At 43.4% G+C, this 18,688-nt stretch overlaps 2 protein-coding genes across 5 annotated transcripts in view; one reads left to right on the top strand and one right to left on the bottom strand.

The window, feature by feature from the left end:
• Positions 1-7,614, bottom strand: part of POLA1 (DNA polymerase alpha 1, catalytic subunit) — a 191,022-nt gene extending 183,408 nt beyond the window's left edge. Inside the window, exons 1-3 of the mRNA XM_035116609.2 lie at positions 7,415-7,614; positions 2,539-2,660; positions 2,174-2,270 (exon numbers count right to left, since the gene is read on the bottom strand). Coding sequence (XP_034972500.2) covers positions 2,174-2,270; positions 2,539-2,660; positions 7,415-7,466 — 271 coding nt within the window. The 5' untranslated portion in view covers positions 7,467-7,614. The remainder of the gene's footprint in view (positions 1-2,173; positions 2,271-2,538; positions 2,661-7,414) is intronic.
• A 113-nt stretch (positions 7,615-7,727) lies between these two features.
• The window catches only part of PCYT1B (phosphate cytidylyltransferase 1B, choline), a 28,992-nt gene continuing 18,031 nt past the window's right edge, over positions 7,728-18,688 (top strand). Inside the window, exons 1-2 of one of the 4 annotated variants that reach the window (XM_035116102.2) lie at positions 7,728-7,923; positions 10,985-17,280. In XM_035116102.2, coding sequence (XP_034971993.1) covers positions 17,164-17,280 — 117 coding nt within the window. In that variant the 5' untranslated portion in view covers positions 7,728-7,923; positions 10,985-17,163. Of the gene's footprint in view, positions 7,924-8,910; positions 17,281-18,688 lie in introns of those variants that run through there. The other 3 variants (XM_060273531.1, XM_035116104.2, XM_035116103.2) reach the window with 3 other exon arrangements.

The following is an 18,688-nucleotide window of genomic DNA, read 5'->3' as shown; positions in this document are numbered from 1 at the left end:
TTTGACACCATCGACCATAACATCCTTCTGGACCGTCTAGAGGGGTGGGGAGCTGGGGGCACTGTTATACAGTGGTTCCGCTCCTTCCTCCTGGGCCGTGACCAGAAAGTGGTGGTAAGGGATGAGTGTTCAGACCCCTGGGCTCTCACTTGTGGCGTGCCTCAGGGTTCTGTCCTCTCCCCCATGCTTTTTAACATCTACATGCAGCCGCTGGGAGAGATCATCAGGGGGTTTGGGCTGGGTGTCCATCAGTATGCGGATGATACCCAGCTCTACCTCTCTTTCAAATCAGAACCAGTGAAGGCAGTGAAGGTCCTGTGTGAGTGCCTGGAGGCGGTTGGAGGATGGATGACGGCTAACAGATTGAGGTTGAATCCTGACAAGACAGAAGTACTGTTTGTGGGGAACAGGGGGCGGGTGGGTGTGGGGGACTCCCTGGTTCTGAATGGGGTAACTGTGCCCCTGAAGGACCAGGTGCGCAGCCTGGGAGTCATTTTGGACTCACAGCTGTCCATCGAGGCGCAGGTCAATTCTGTGTCCAGGGCAGCTGTTTATCAGCTCCATCTGGTACGCAGGCTGAGACCCTACCTGCCTGCAGACTGTCTAGCCAGAGTGGTGCGTGCTCTTGTTATCTCCCGCTTGGACTACTGCAATGCGCTCTACGTGGGACTACCTTTGAAGGTGACTCGGAAACTACAACTAATCCAGAATGCAGAAGCTAGACTGGTGACTGGGAGCGGCCGCCGAGACCACATAACACTGGTCTTGAAAGATCTACATTGGCTCCCAGTATGTTTCCGAGCACAATTCAAAGTGTTGGTGCTGACCTTTAAAGCCCTAAACGGCCTCGGTCCAGTATACCTGAAGGAGCGTCTCCACCTCCATCATTCTGCCCGGACACTGAGGTCCAGCACCGAGGGCCTTCTGGTGGTTCCCTCGTTGCGAGAAGCCAAGTTGCAGGGAACTAGGCAGAGGGCCTTCTCGGTGGTGGCGCCTGCCCTGTGGAACGCCCTCCCAACAGATGTCAAAAAGGAAAACAACTACCAGACTTTTAGAAGACATCTGAAGGCAGCCCTGTTCAGGGAGGCTTTTAATGTTTAATAGATTACTGTGTTCTATTTTTCTGTTGGAAGCCGCCCAGAGTGGCTGGGGAGACCCAGCCAGATGGGCGGGGTATAAATAATAAATTATTATTATTATCATGATTATTATTAAATTCAACACGACCACTTCATTTGTGAGGGATGTTTCACTCGGGGGAAATCCAGCTTAGATTCCAAATGTATCATCAACCCTCTCATCTCCTGTTCTTTGATACATTAAATTAAGTTCTACTAAAAACCAATGACCTACTTTCTGCTTAGTAAGCTTAAATGTAAACATGCCCTCTGTGAAGTAATTTGTGCATCAAAGCCCAAATGGCCCAACCAACATATGCTTTGGCTGAAATAGTGCAAACAGCAACCTAAGAATAGCAAGTTGGCCAGGAACAGCTAGACAGCTTGTGACTATCAACCTAACACCAACCCTTGACCATTTACTTGACTGAAAGCTTTTTACAAGGTTGGGCCAGCTTTTCACATATTCTAGTGGCCTACAGTAAGCACAACCAGCCCATAACAAGTGGCTGTTGTGGCCCCTCTATCAGTTTGAAGGAAAACCCCACTCCCACCCTGAACACTATGGTCCAATTTCTGATAACAATGTGCAAAGCCACATAACCAGGTCACAAGTTATATTGCAGATCTCATCGATAAAAGCGCTGTTCAGACCAGTTACTTTCATTTTTTAGCCTTTATATAATTATTAATAATAATAATAATTTATTTATACCCCGCCCATATGGCCAGTCCTCCCCAGCCACTCTGGGCAGCTTCAGATATTATAAACACAATAAACCATCAAACATTAAAAACTTCCCTAAACAAGGCTGCCTTCAGATGTCTTCTAAAAGTCAGATAGTTGTTTATTTCTTTGACATCTGGTGGGAGGGTGTTCCACAGGGCGGGCGCCACCAACGAGAAGGCCCTCTGCCTAATAAGTTCCTTTGGATGCACACAAGGGATTGGATAGTCTCTATGGGTTGTTTTTTTTTAAAAAAAATGCATATAGCAAAGATTATCCAAACCAAGGGAAGAATAGCTGCGTGAAAAATTAAATCCACTCCACAAACCATCATCCACAATCCAGTCATCATCCTGCCGTTCTCTGACAATCTTGGAGTATTGTTCTTCATCAATTTCATCATAAACATTTGCGAACTCTTCAACCTGCAACAAGAAGTTGGGAGTAACCATTGTAACTGTCCCTCTTTTCAAATGGGCCAGAAAATATAGTAAATGAGTAAGTCAGATATGCAGTCCTGGTCAGGACTTCTATTTATATAAAGATAACACTGATAAGCACATTTAATCAGTAAATTTAGGTACAGCACCTTTCTCTCTCTCTCTCTCTCTCTCACACACACACAGAGCACAACACAGCAGCACTTTCCCATTATGCATTTCCATGGAACTAAAGCTAGAACATTTTAGTTACCTCATATTTTATTTTCTCACCACCTTTTGCTTTTTTCAAACGTTCTAATGCTTCTTGTCTCCCTTTTTTAACTTTCTTCTCACGGCGTGAACGTGAAGCTGTAAGGTTTGCAGAATCAGCTTCTGAAAAGCACAACAGTCGTTATTAACAAAGGTTAGAAACAGAGTGCACAACATTTAAATAAACACACACCATTATACCAATAATCAAATGCCACAGCCAATGAGAGAGGTTTTTAAATGTGAAATTAAGCAAAACCTGCAAATAACTGTCCCTGCAAAATTAAAAATAAAAGAAATTTTACTATATTTTTTTCTACAATTTCTACTTTTAGTTAAGTATTTTTAATTTACTTACTTGATGGGGGGCAGCTGCCTCCCCCTACTACACCTATGGATCAGAAGCTGCTGATGTGGCATGGGGAGGCATCAGGAAGGGGGAATCACTCATACAAGCTGCCTCTGACTGACCCTTGGTGGTCCCCACACTCCCCACACCTTTCCTGAGGATCCCGAGCCCAGAGGATTTTCTGGGGGTGCCGTAGGAATGAGGGACAGCAACGCTAGACTGTGAAATGGTGTCAAGAGCTGTAGCAGGTGAGTTTACATAACAGTTGTTACCCAAAGTAACAGAAAAGCCTTTTATTTAATTGTTTTGTCAATTATTTACAAGTATTTTAATAAAAATAATTTCCAAGTCTTGACGGTAACATTGAAACAATATAAAAGATTACAATTATATACACAAATACCTAGGATGTGACTCCTACTGAACGCCATGTGGTCTATGTCTAAGTAAACTTGTATAAGGATTGCACTGAGACAAAACAATCCAAACCCCTAACCCAGGCATCCCCAAACTGCGGCCCTCCAGATGTTTTGTCCTACAACTCCCATGATCCCTAGCTAACAGGACCAGTGGTCAGGGAAGATGGGAATTGTAGTCCAAAACATCTGGAGGGCCGAAGTTTGGGGATGCCTGCCCTAACCTTCCACAGTGGAGGGGAGTTGGATGTAGCAGGTGTCCCAACACATAACTCTGCTCAGCTGCTCCAACCAAGGGGAGCTTCACCAGCTGTGCCTGCCAAAAACACAGGCAGGCAGTAGCCAGAATAAACACAGTGTGTTTTGGGAGTGGAGCTGAGCTGACCAAGGCTCTAAACCAGGCACCCCCAAACTTTGACCCTCCAGATGTTTTGGACTACAATTCCCATCTTCCCTGACCAGTGGTCCTGTTAGCTAGGGATCATGGGAGTAGTGTGAAAAGTTGCTATGATGCATGAGGCCTTCACAGAGCTTTCAAACAACATATGCTAGAGCCTAAGAATTTGAAATATTTATTCATTTCTATTTACATGAGCTAGTCATATTTGAAGGAATAAATATTGTTCATTACCAACTGTAGCTTACAAAAAAAATCTGTTTTAATCACTGTACAAGTGTCTTAACACTACTGTACTTATATTAAGAACTTTTTAGTTCAATGCTGCTTAGAGAAGGCAACCTTATCTTGGTGCCTTATCCAACAGGTTAGGAGGGAATAAAGATAGTGGACACTCCCCCCATACAAAAATCTCCTCACATTCCCAACTGTTCAGGTAATATTTTCAGGCTTTGGCTCAAATTGTTTTTTAATAATTTGTGTGCATAGGGGAAGGGCAGAAGGGCTAACCACACCAGGTCCCCCCCTCTCTGTTGCCATTTCAGTCACCTTCTGACTTACCAGACTGTCAGAAGCAGGGCCCCTTTTTACTCCTGAAGGCTTCCCACATATTTTAGAACCCTAATTATGTAAAGCTCTAAAATGCACGGGAAAGGCAACTGAAACAGCAACAGAAGCACCTTAATCCCTGCACACACACACCCCTTGTGTGTTAATTCACACCTTACAATCAGAGATTACCATTTGCTGTTCAAGCAAGTAGGTATGACACCCATCTAATCCAAGTTAAGTAAGCGAGTCCCAAATACTGTATTGCTTGCACTAGTTTAAGTACCATCAATGATTACTATCAATATATCCTTGCTGTCATTTATCAAAACAGAAATCTAAATGAAATTGATTTGTTTTGCTAATTTTATGGACCAAATTGCACATAAAAGTCTACATAAATGGGAGAATGTTCTATTGAACTCTATGAGGCTTCTAAACAACAGTTTAGGATTGTGCAGAAAAACCCCTAAAGATTTGTAGACATTAAAAGCAGGGTGTGCAGGGGTTTTTTTTATGTGAAGCCATTAAGTCAGTGGTACATAAGTATTCATAAGCATAAAAATGCAGAGGGAAAGCTTTTTTTGCTCTTTGCAGACACAGCAATATCTGCCATCACTAAAAAATTACAGTTATAGAACAGTACTAATTAGAAGTACTAGGAAAGTGTAAAACCTTAACATTAATCTTCTTTCCATGACAGATTACAATTGAAACATATTTCCATGTATCACCATCATGTTCTCCATAAATGATTCCTTCTAAAAGCATTCAAAAGATCTTTTGGGAGAAAATCAAGGCTCATCTAAGTATTGCTGTCAGCTTTAAAAACGCAAAAAAGCATTTTTATTTTGAGCAATTATTACACACACTGCTACAGGCTTGAAAATAGCCACTTGCTTGATTGCCTGGAGGTGATTCGTGCCACAGACAATCAGGCTAGAAAGCAGTTGTCAACTAAGGATACCGTAGCTGGCCATCCCACCCCCACCCATTTCCAGGCCATCAATATGCTTAAAAGGTCTACTCTACCACAGCATTCCCAATCTGGTGCCCTCCAGATGTTTTGAACTGCAATTCCTATCAGCTAGGACAGATGGGAATTGTAGTCCAAAACATCTGAAGGGCACCAGGCTGGTAAATGTGTGGGCAGTCAGGCAAGTAATATTTGTGAACTACAATGCAATACTTTGCATGCTGACCTTGACAGAAGTCCCTCTGTGTTTGTGGAGCGCTCTCTCTATCTCTGATGTGAGGGTTACAAGATTACATCCTTAGTAACTTTTATGGGCCCACATTTCAACAACCCAGATACAGTCATACCTCATGTTGCCTCCGCTGCGGGTTGCATTTTTCTAGGTTACGAATGTGGGGACCTGGAAGTGTTTACTTCCGGGTTTTGCCGCACGTGCATGCGCAGAAGCACTGTATCACGCTTTCGCACATGATGAAGGAGCGTCTCCACCCCCATCGTTCTGCCCGGACACTGAGGTCCAGCTCCGAGGGCCTTCTGGCAGTTCCCTCGCTACGAGAAGCCAAGTTACAGGGAACCAGGCAGAGGGCCTTCTCGGTAGTGGCACCCACCCTGTGGAATGCCCTCCCACTAGAGGTCAAAAAGAACAACAATTACCAGACCTTTAGAAGGCATCTCAAGGCAGCCCTGTTTAGGGAAGCTTTTAATGTTTGATGGATTTCTGTATTTTAGTGTTTTGCTGGAAGCCGCCCAGAGTGGCTGGGGGAACCCGGCCAGATGGGCGGGGTATAAATAATAAATAATTATTATTATTATTAGGAAAAGTGCCCTCGGGTTGCGGACTTTTCTGGGTGCGAAGGGCACCCCAGAACGGATCGGGTACGCAACCCGAGGTACCACTGTACTTTTTCAGGAGAGAAAATGAATTTTCTACTGCATTTGCTCCATGCTTCATTGGACAGCAATGTTGCCAAGTCACTCCCCTCTCATTTCATCAAACCTTTGTGCTCTTCCCTATGCCCTCCCAATTTACACATAATATCTTACAAACCCGACTTCAAGACACTTACCCAACTCCTCAGCAAAATAAACTCTTTCAAGTCACCAACTCCCTTTTTTTTAACTTTAGAGAGGAGAACCTATGTAACCCTGAAGACAACAGGGAACCAGCAGCAGCAATATTTTCGTGTTCCATGCTTCCCTCACAACTCCCTTGTGAGGTAGCTAAACCATTAGATCAGTCTACCTGTTTGTTTGCCTTTCACAATTACCCTAACTCTATCCAGCCTGCCAGGTAGCTAGCTGCATCTTAAAAGAGCAATGCTGCAGGGGTGCTGTCTCCAGTCACTGGCCATTTGGGGAAACAGTCCAAACTTAACTATATTATATTATATTATATTAATTATATTAGTAATCTATCATACACACACAATTTCTAGTCCAATGCAAATAAAGACTCAGATAAGAATCTCCACTTCAAAGGTTTGTTAAAAGAGGAAACAAAATAAAAAAATTCCTTCCAGCAGCACCTTAAAGACCAACTAAGTTTTTATTTTGGTATGAGCTTTTGTGTGCATGCACACGTCTTCAGATACACTGAAATAGAAGTCCCCAGACGCTATATGTAGAGAAAGGGTGGGGAGGGGGTATCACTCAGAAGGGTGGTGGAAATGGGTGATTGACTGACTGATAGCTGTTGTCGACTGTAAACGACTGCAATCCAATGGGCACCTGCAAAGGTGTGTTTCTTTTAGATTCCTATTGAACCATGTACACCATTCAAATGAAAAATGTCAAGGTTTGTAACTGGCGTTTTTGGTGGCAAATAAAAGCAAAGGTGTCACAGGAGGAATAAACACTATCCCCATACATCCCCGAGAGTAAGCACCACAGAAACCAGTGTGACTTACTTCCAGGTAAACATACCAGTATATGACGTTGTACTGCCTTTCTCTCTTCATCCAGGACGCTTGCACCCAAATCAGCCTTCCCCGTTTGCAGCGGCTTAGCCTCAATTCAACGGGTTTCCCAAAAGACAAATAACCACGCGCGGTTGCCGCTTCTGCCGCCCGGGACTCCCTACTTACCTAGCCCTGCGCTGCCCCCCCCCTCCCCCCTCTTGCCAGCAGCCCCCTCGCTCCCTTCCACGCAACCCGGTGCCCACCCGACCCGACGGCGGCGCCTCTCTCTTACCTCCACGGCAGCCGTCGCCAGCCCCGTCGCGCGGGCTCTCGCTCAAATCCATGGCGGAGAGGGAGCAGACTGCCGCCCGCAGCGCCTCCAAACCCGGCCCGCAACTTCACGCTCTCGCGCCAAAGCGCCTGAAAGTGGCGCGAGAAAAGAGACCCAAGTGCCCCGGCCAGGCGAGCAGCCAATCAGAAGCCGCTGTGACGACATCCGTCCTTCCTATTCCGCTTCAGGGTCGAAGGGAAAGAGCCATTAGAGTGGCTGAGCTGCACCTCGGCTGGCTGCTTCTGGGAGGCGGCGGGTTTGGGAGGGGGGGAGTGCGTGTGTGAATGCGCGCGCACGGCGATGGTGATGGAAAGCTGTGCATCGTTTCCTTCTTTGTACATTCGTGATTCCGAATGTAGGGGGATTAAAAAAAATACCGACGGGGGCGAATTATGGCTGGAGTGTGCTTGCAAACGCTAGGTTACTGGGAGACGCCTCTTGCTTCATGCCTAAAACAGGCAACTAGATTTGTAAATATAATTAATGTTATTTCTTGCGCACCTTTGGACTTTTACTTCCCATGCTTGGAACGGGTTTGAATTTTTAGCTTTAAACTTAAGGACTAAAATTTTGACTCTTACTTGGTTTATTTTTACGAGCCGATGCGTTGCTTGAGTTGTGATTTTATTATTTGTTTGTGGCAGGGGTGCTCATGTTTCCATTAAATAATGTTTGGATGTTTGCATTAAATAAAATAAATAATAAGTCTGATAGAGCCTATTGCAGGCGGGGTATCTATAACTTCTGTTATATGTAGTTATATAACGTAGCAATTCTTGCTGCTAATTATTTCTAGCATAACTTAATGTGAAAATGGTTTTACAGTATGTGGTACCGTGTTTCTCATATTTTAAGGCATCCCTACAAAATAAGGCATGGCAGGATTTTCCTGAGGTGGAAAAATATAAGGCATACCTCGAAAATAAGCCGTACCGGGTGGTGGAAGAAGGTCTGTGGCAAAGAAGGGTTGCTGCTGCCGCGTTAACCCCCGAGACCTGGCTGCAGCCTCAGCGCGCAGCGCGTGCAGCCCCAGAACCCGGCTGTAGCCTTTGCGCGCGGACACCCGGGACCCGGCTGCAGCCTCAGCGCGCAGCGCGCGCAGCCCCAGGACCCGGCTGTAGCTTCTGCCTTCCGCGCGTGCAGCCCCAGGACCCGGCTGCAGCCTCTGCCTGCCGCGCGTGCAGCCCCAGGACCCGGCTGCAGCCTCTGCCTGCCGCGCGCGCAGCCCCAGGACCCGGCTGCAGCTTCTGCCTTCCGCGCGTGCAGCCCCAGGACCCGGCTGCAGCCTCTGCCTGCCGCGCGCGAAGACCCGGTGGGAGCAGGTCTGTGGTCTGTACAGATACCGGTACCGGTACTTAATTAAAAAATAAGACATCCCTTGAAAATAAGCCATGCTGTGTTTTTTTCAGGAAAAAATTAATATAAGACATGACTTATAATATGAGAAACACGGTACTAGTCCAGCTCCACCTGCACACTATACCTTTAAAGCGCATTCAAAGCACATTCCTTCCCTCAAATAATTATAGGCACTGTGGTTTATCCCTCACCAGTACAATTCCCAGTAATTCTGAACAAACTACAATACCCAGAATTATTTGGGTCTGGGGAATGTGCTTTAAAAATATAGTCAGTGTGTATGCAACCTAATTAGGCCACTGTAAACAAGACAATGGCTTTCTTTCTCAAGAGAAGTGGCAGGTTCAACAAGGTTATTTCCAGCTAAATGGGGTAACCCTCCATTCCTTTGTGACACAGTCCCAATTCTCCCCACACTCATAAGTGTTTCTATTTTTAATAATAATAATAGACTAAACAAGCACATAAATGCACCTGCACATTTAACATTTTGGCTACTTTTTCCTGGTGCTTTCACATTTGCCACCATGGGCTCCTTTGGGAGGAAGGGCAGGGTAGAAATTTAATTTTTAAATACTTATGGAACTGTATTATACTGAGTCGGACAACGGTCAGTGTTGCCTGCTCTTGACTGCAGTGCTCAGAGGTCTTTCCCATCACCTGCTATTTGATCTTTTTAACCGGAGCTGCTAGGAGTTGAACCTCAGACACAAAAACCAGCCATATGAATCAGACCATTGGTTATCCAGCTCAATACTCCCTATCCTGACTCGCGGTGGCTCTCCAGGGTCTGACTCAGCCCTACCTGGAAATGTTGAGAACTGAACCTGCAACCTTCTGCATGAAAAGCAGGTGCTCTGCCACTGAGCTACAGCCTTCCTTTCTGAAAGCTTCTACATGTACACTTACAATGTGCTATGGACATTCCCTACTGTAAATAAGGACATCCATCTCAATTCTGTGCATGTTAAGAAAGTTGATAGGAAAACCTTAGACATCTTGATAATTTTTAGTGCATTTAGATCTGGACATGAATTGCTTTGTCTTTGCTGTTTTAAGGTGGTTGTTTTATATACAGTATTATGCTTGTCTGTTTTTAGATGGTTTGGGTAAGGCAGGCATCCCCAACCTGCTGCCCTCCAGATGTTTTGGCCTGCAACTCCTATGATCCCTAGCTAACAGGACCCAGTGATAGGAATTGTAGTCCAAAACATCTGGAGGCCCGAAGGTTGGGGATGCCTGGGGTAAGGTTTTACACTGGCTCTGTGATTTTATGTTATTTGTATTGAGGTTGTCTTATGGTTTGCATTGTATTTGCATAATTTATAGATTTATGTAAACCCCCTTGGGAACTTTGATCAATGGGTTGCTCTAGAAATGGTACAAATACATAAATGTTCACTCAGAAGCAACTTATGCAGCTTATGCCCAAGTAATTGTGCTTAAGCTTGCGGCTTTTGTCACAAATAATACAGTATTAGCTAGATTGGGGGCACTGTCATGAAGACCCATAACTTAACACATACCAATGAAGTAGACCACTCTTTAATAGTATTCATGATCCCATTTTAATGCTGGGGGACAGGCAGAGAGACAGCACATTCAAGGCCATGTGATAGCTGCCCACATCTTGCAGGTCAAAGTTTATTGTTAACAAGCTTAGTAAAAGTCTCATTTAGATTAGTGAGTGTGTCTTGCTCTATAGCCACTCAACCTCCTATGCAAACATTTTAATTGTTTTTGTGTATAAAATATGACATTGGAGTTCTGAACCACACTCCTCTGCTCTTGCCAACTAAACTGTTTTTCTCATTCAATCAACACCAGAACATTAACCAATGACACAGTTAATTTTACAAACTGAAACTGTTGCCATAGCTCCAGTTCAGCTTAAAAGAATAGCCTTTTTATCCTGGGCTGGTTCTAAACTTGTTTGTGCACCATACTTAATTATTTCTTTCTTACAACTTTAATTCCAAATAACCATGCTAGTTCCTCTCGCTGTGTAACTCCAGTTGAATCTCAATGGATTTTGCTTGGGTTTAAGTGTGCATATAAATGTGCACTGGCTTGAGAAGGAGAAAAACTGCATGCAGACTTGGGTCGTCATATTGTAAATAGTCTTATCACCAGCAGCTTATGCTGACATGATCTTTAATCCTCGTCATACAGAACAGCTTGGCATAACCTTTGTCCACTTCTTTGAGGAGGGAAAAAAACCCTGACGTTTTATCAGGTGACTCAGAACAACTTTAAACATGCTCAGTTTATAAGTGAAAACCTCAGAAAGCAAAGTGAAAGAGAAGCACATTAGTAAGAATGGTGGGCCATCAAAAACGCAAAATAGAAGGAGCTGCAGCAATTCATTCCTACAAATGTCAGCGAAAGGTGAGTGATGCTTTTATTTTTCTCTGCTAAAAATAAATCAATCATACATGTAATTATAAAATCAGATAATTACTCATAAACAAGATTTTATTTATTTTAACATTTCTAAGCTGTACATTTTGCCAAAAATTACTTGGGAAGTAGCAATGTAAAGATGCACGTGTTTATTGATTATATTACAGCAAATACTGTTTTAGGGTCTTAGACCATGATGACTGATTTCCACCACCACCCCTCAAAAGGGTGTACTGTACACATTATTTGAGGCTATAGTATATTGCAAGCTAAGGCACCAAAATAAATAGTGAGAATACAGTAGTTTAAATGTACAAAACTTAGTAGAAAAGTTAAGATTGCAGTGTGGTAAACAGCCTGCAGTGGATGATGTGACAACCCTTACTTCTTCAATATTCTTGCAAGCCAGTATGACTTAGTAAGCAAACTTTAGCACTTGCATTAAAAATAGGTATGGCTGCCAGATGCCCAATGTGTCATGGGCCCCATGGAGACTTCTTGTTAGGGCTGGGCAGAGGGGGGAGGAATGATGAGATGAAAGTGTGGAGCTGGATCCTGGGGAGGGACCCAGCTGTCTGGAAGGTTCTGATTGGGTACCGAAGAGGTGCAGAGTGGATTGTCAGGGAAGATCTCTACTTTGGTCATCAGACATCCAGAGTACAGTGACAGAGCTACTTGACTTGATGCAGCACTGCCTCCTGCCTGCAAACTGCTTCCCACCCCCAGAGGGGCATCTGAGGCTAGATCAGACAACGAGCCAATCTTGTCATTTCCACCTCCATTTGCAAGGATGCAACAAAAGCAGACCAAGCAAACCCATCCTATATTCATAACAGTGTCTGCTTGCTTGCCCAGTCCTATGGCTTGGGATGGCAACTGCAGGGATGAATTTGCCCACCCTGCGCTTCAGAAAAGGCATATATAGATGGGGTATCAAGTTTTTGGACATTGCCTTAGCTTATGCCTAACCCTGTACATTAGAACTCCACTGTGAACTTCTGAACCACATAGCCTGATATGTGGTTAAGCATTGAAGGGAATTTTGCAATGAAGCCTTTGGCAGCCACCAAGCTATGACCATGTGTGGGAGCCAGAACACAATCAAATACTTTTTTTTTTCAGGGGAGAAGCACCTGTTTGTTGTTTTATTGTGGTCATCCCTAGCTAAATACACAATGCTGCTGGCCTACCTCACAAGGCTGTTGTCATAAAGAATACTTAATATGATTTTCATTTATTTAATGCAATAGGTTTCCATCTCATTTTCCTATGCAACTATATTCAAAGTGGCTAGCAATGACTCCACACACTAAAACTATAAAATCACAATCTAAAACCACAAGAATGCAAGTTTTAAAAATACCATATCAGAGTCACTGACACACACACAAAAGAAAACACTTGGAAAACAGCACCAGAATAGACCAGTGAAAAATATGTCATTTCAGCAGTATTTATCATTAAAACCCAAAAGTCTGCATAAGCTGGTGAGTCTAAAGACCTGAAGGTGCGAAGAGAGAATATGATTGATCTCCCCAAGAATGGCATGCCACAATTGTATATAAACTTAAATAAGGTGCTTTGACCATTCTGAAGTATTATATAATTGCTAAATATCACCATCATCAATAATACATTAGCTACAAGAATATGTTGCGGTTTGTCATATTTTTCCAACAACAAATTTTTGAGTACTGGGGCAGTTTGATTTCCCTGCAACAGAAATGCTTTATATTCATGCAGTGACTGAAAACTCTTGAGTAAAAAGGCTTTTCTACAACAGAAAATCATTGGGAATTATTCTCCTTTAGTTTGCTCAAGGTTTCAGCCTTAATGATAAGACAAAAACGAAGTAACATACTGGTCCTGATTACCCCCTCCCCCGATATCGTGAACTTTGGTGAAGTTTTGTTACAATGCTTTGATTTGATTTGTTACTCCTACATCTCACAAACTCTGAACTTCCCCCATAGTCCATTTTATATGCCCTTATTTGCTTCTGACTTTCCCCCTTCTCCTCAGCAAAAAAAGCCATCCTCTTTGTCTGAAGTGACATTTAAATAATACAGCTTATCTGTAAAGCTTTAGCTATGAGTCATTCTGCTACAGCTGATTAGCCTCCATTTCACTAAGGATGTTGTTTTTAATTATGTTGCTAGAATAAAAGCAACTTCCACAACTAAAAGTGCTTTCAGAGATCTGCTTCCACTGGTACCCAAAGCTCCAGACAGGAAGCAAAAGTTCTCTCTAGGAAAATGCCATCTAGTACTGGATATTGACTGTGCCAGCAATGGTTCATGCAGATCCTGCCAGTACATTTGCACCAGCAACAATAAGCATAATCAGCCCCATATGGATTGTGGGTGTTAGTCACTGCCTGGAAGTGCTTTGAGTTGCCTTTTTGCTTTGTTGCAAAAGCTTAACATTTATCATGGCCTGGTATTAAGACTGAAATATCAGCTGCTCAAAGAAGTCAGACCGACTCACCACCCTTTCCCAAGTAGAGCCCTCCATCTTGGATCCTGCACACCATTTAGCCTGGTGAAATACCACTGCTCTCTAAGGAGTGGACCTCAGACTCTTCCAGTGAACAGAAGAAACATTTCCCAACTTGGGAAGTGTTATTCAACCAAATCACTACTATTCTAGCCTTCGCCTCCTGGAAGGAGAACAAGACACGGGTCCTTAAAGATAGAGTCACTTATGGTCACTTAAGGGGATGGAGCTCCCAGAAAGACACTGCTGGCTAAGCTATAAAACCCCAAGAGTTGCTCCAGGCTAGAGCTGAGGTCATGTCTAGTTGGGAAATTGCTGGCCATGGTCCTGAACTCACACCAAGAATCTCTGGGCCAATACCTGCAATCATTTATAGTGTGCTGGACCTGCCCTGTTTCAGATCAGTGCCAGCTTTCTTTGTGTCCTCTTGCTTGTGCTGTTGGATCTTTGGGATGATAGAATCTCTCATGGGTCAGGAGAATTCCATAGGTGGTTTTGTATTATATCTTGTAAAAAATAAATAAATATGGGTCTTTGAAGGGTATGAGTCCTGTAAGTCATGTGATGTGAAATAGACACAAAAGATGGTCAGAACAAGCATCTACAAGATTGTCCACTTATCAGACACATACCTGGAGCTCTAAAAGGGCTACATGAAATTACATGAAGATGAACTGTTATAGATATCTAAGTAGATGTGTGGCAAGAAGGCAAAACCCCAAATACACTTCAGATGTCTCTTATTTTTGTGATATATCAGTTATCCAGAATAAAGCTTCCATACCTATAAGCAGGTATAGCGCGGGTGGTGCTGTGGTCTAAACCACTGAGCCTGGGGCTTGCTGATCAGAAGGTCAGTGGTCCGAATCCCCGTGACGGGGTGAGCTCCTGTTGCTCGGTCCCTGCTCCTGCCCACCTAGCAGTTCGAAAGCATGTCAAAGTGCAAGTAGATAAATAGGTACCCCTCCGGCGGGAAGGTAAACAGCATTTCCGTGCGCTGCTCTGGTTCACCAGAAGCAGCTTGGTCATGCTGGCCACATGAACCAGAAGCTGTACGCCAGCTCCCTCGGCCAGTAAAGCGAGATGAGTGCCGCAACCCGAGCGTCGTCCGCGAATGGACCTAATGGTCAGGGGTCCTCTTTATCTTTACCTATAAGTGTCATCTGTTAGGACTGGATGCCATGACAGAGTTCTTCAGGCCCTAGTTGGTTTAATGTCTGTACTTGTTGCTCACCAATTGCAGCCTGATTGGGATTAGCAAGCCTCCAGGAAATGCTGCTGGTTTAGATACACAGGCTGCTCTCTCTTTTTGTTTGGCTCTCTCTCTCCCTGAAACACACTCTTTCCCTCTGGCCTACCTCACATCTTCTGCTTGCCTGCTTACCTGTGCTTGAGAACAGGAACTACATCCAACTGACTGTTGATTGGAGTTACCAGAATATAATGACACTAGTGTCATTCAGCCCGTTTACTAAACGGGCGCTAGAACATTCGGCCTTTTTCGCGGCGGCGCGTGAGGGGGTCGGCTGGCCCTTCCCATGGCCGCTGCTTCGTCGGGGCGCTCCGCTGAGCCCAGCTGGCCGGCGGGTGCCCAGGAGAAGGCCGTGATTCGGCCTCTTTTGTTGGTGGCAGCGCGTGAGGGGGCCGGCTGGCCCCTCCCATGGCCACCGCTTCGTCGAGGCGCTCCGCTGAGCCCAGCTGGCCAGCGGGCGCCCAGGAGAAGGCCGCGATTCTTCTGAGGACTGCGAGGGAAACGGTAGGCAGAGGGGTGGGGAGAGTGTGTGTGTGTGTGTGTGTGCGCACGTCAAGTCTCTGCGTCCAATCCCTGTGTCCGTGGGGCACATGCGCAGTAGCGCAAACCCAGGGACACAGGGAATACTGAACACAGAGACACTTGCACTTTATTATATAGGATGAAGGCTTTTGGATTTGCTTGGGACTACATATGGACATGCCTTAGTTTGATTTCTTGGGCTATCTATGGCTCATGGTTCTGGATGGATTCTTGTGAACACACCACAATTTCAAACATCTAAAGCAGTCACAATTTATTCAGTGCTATTTGTGAGCATGACAGATTTTAAAAATAAGTGGCACACAGCTATATGGTTTAGTAAACAATTCAGCTACGGAAGTGTGGATGATATTAGGAGTATGAACTGAGGAATGGCTACACAAGACGCTGCCTTATACTGAATCAGATCACTAGTCCATGTATTGTTCATACAATCTCCAAGGTTACAGATGAGATCTTTTCCAGCTCCTCTACCTGGATATGCTGGGAATTGAACCTGTGACCTTCTGAATGCAAAACATTTATTGTATTACTCAGTGTAGGCCTTCTACGGAGTTCAGGTTACATATGAAAATAAAAATAATCATACATAATAATAATCACATGAATACTATTTATCTGAGGAGCTGTCCTTTCAGTACCTCAACACTGTTGATATTTGTACACACGGATGTAAATTTACCATGTCAAGGCAGCATTATTTTGTCAAGTTTGATCTGGATTGTTGAGTGATCAAGCTCATAATTTTCCAAACGCTAAAAGGTCTTTGGGAAGGAAATCATATGATAATATTGTACTTGGACATGAAAGCATTCATCAGATCAGTTTAACATGTCAGCATTCAAAGGAAAAGTCCACCCATGTTGATTTAACTATGTAAAAACTGTGTGAGAGTTGGCCTGATAAGAGGGTTAGGTTACTTACTGAGAGGTGGTTGTAAGTACAGTAATCTGTTTTGTCTCACCATGCTGATTGCTAGTACTGGTCTGGAATGCGCAAAATCCTAAATTAGATGTATAATTTACTGGGCATTTTTGCATCCAAGAGTGCAAATGCTTATGAGCAATTAGCACATTTAATTCAGGAGAAATAAAGCAGGTCATGCATCCAAGCGTGTACTAAAATAGAATATTAAGTCTTAAACCAATATTCTTCTAATAAATAAAGACTGCTTTTTGTTTTTGCAAAATCAGAAAAGATATGGCCATGTAGATATCTATTTTGCAATAAAGCTTTGAAGGAGATTTGTATAATGCATAAATACATCTGTGTTTGTACCAAAAACTACAAAAGCACCATATAAAGAGGGGTGAGGGAGAGAGATGTTCTGCTGGCATTCATATCAGCCCGCCTCCCAGTATATATCACATAACTCAGTTAAAGTGGTCCTATGATGACAGCAACCAACCAGAAAGCACCATGCAAATCAGAATACTGTGTCCTGTACCAGCTGCTCCGTTGCTAGCTGGTTGTTATAGTGATAAACTGAGGCCTTGCCTCTTGGCTTCTCCTTGAAAGAAAAACCTTTAATTTCTCAAGGGAAGGAAAAGAAGAGAAGGGGGAGAAGGCGGGGGAGAGAATTACATGAGAAAGGAAAACATTATCTGACTGTGGAGAATAGCAGAGAGGGCATCACCGCAAGAAGCATTCACTGGCCATGCCAGTGCTTGCAACTAATGCTGAGTCAGAAACAGGTATCCCAACATCCCTTTCTAATGAGCTTCCTTCAGAAACCATGGAAGAGATAGAACACACATGTCCTCAGCCTCGACTGGTAAGTAAGAGACAAAAGGATACATTTATTTGTCACCCTTTGAGCTCTTTGTCTTATTAGGATGTAATGAAATCAGTACTTTGTAGCCTGAATGTAAATTAGAAAACAGCTTCATCCATTTTAGCTCTTTGTGTTTATTGTCTATATTGTGAAAATGTGTATTACAAAGTATTAATAATATCTACTTGTTATTATTATTTCTATTAAGAAAGACAATTTATGGATTGTTGCATGTTTCTCTCTTTTAACAAGCTGTGCAAAAATAAAATTAAAAAATGGGACTTTCCCCATTCTTTTGTTAGGTTCAGATTGCAACAGAACTCTTCCTTTACTCCTTGCTTATTCTTTGCCTTTTTGCTGATTTAAAAAATGAAATGGCAGGGGAGAAGGAATGTAACCATCAAAAAAGCAAAAGCTGCCTTTTAGGGAAACACTGGAAAAGAATAAGAGACCTCACTTTTGGTTTTGGTTTTCAGGGATTCCAGAGTGTACAAAATGGATGGTATTACTTTCAAGCAGTTGAGAGCATATGAGTTGGGACAGTAGCGTTAGGAGAAAATCTGCATTTCTTCAGTAATTAATCTATAGAAACTGTGTTTGTATGGAAGCTAGCTGCATATAGAATTAAGCATCCCTTCCTCACTGCATGGATGCTGTTTTGAATTAGACCAGCACCCACTTCGAGCATTTTCATTACCATTGTTTCGCATATGCATTTTGTATCAATCAAAAATTTTGCACAGATTTTTTATAAGTGGGGGGAAATAAAGAGTTCAGCTTGGTGATTCTCTGAAGTTGTTTGTTGCATAAGTTATGCTTGAGATACTAGTAAGAGCTACTATGAAAGGTTTGCATTGCAAGAGATGAGTGCACTAGCAGATTATAATTAGGAGGGTAAAGAAATGGCCTCTGATGTATGTGAATAGGATTGGGTTTACTTCCAAAAGTAAGCGAGCTACACAACTAGGCCAACTTACCTGGGAGTCAGTGCTACTTATTTCAGTGGGATTCACTTAGGACTGGGCTGCAGAGCTCATGTTCTGTGATGGGTACATGAAAAGAATATCTAGCTCCATCCTAACCACGCCCCAGCAACCGAATATGAAGTACCCTGGGGGCTGCATACTATTTTCCATATCAATAAATATTTCCCCTTTTTTGTTTCCTAAAAAGTAGTTTAATCACTCCCATCACTGCTTCCTGAGAAAGCAAAACTCAGACAGCCAATTTGCCAAGCTGTCACTGTGACGTAGGTAGTAGTTTAATACCTTCCCATGGAGACTATTTAACACTGAAACAGAATAATAACTTTGATTTTTACCAGTGTTTAAACAATCATTTAATATTACATTCGACTTTCTATTTTTGATGCTATTAAAATTCCATAATAATTGATGAGCTTGACTTC

The sequence above is a fragment of the Zootoca vivipara genome, chromosome 4, assembly GCF_963506605.1.
Source record: "Zootoca vivipara chromosome 4, rZooViv1.1, whole genome shotgun sequence".
NCBI lineage: Eukaryota > Metazoa > Chordata > Lepidosauria > Squamata > Lacertidae > Zootoca > Zootoca vivipara.
The sequence above is the reverse complement of the archived record's forward strand: the minus strand, read 5'-3'. Positions and strand labels throughout refer to the sequence as shown.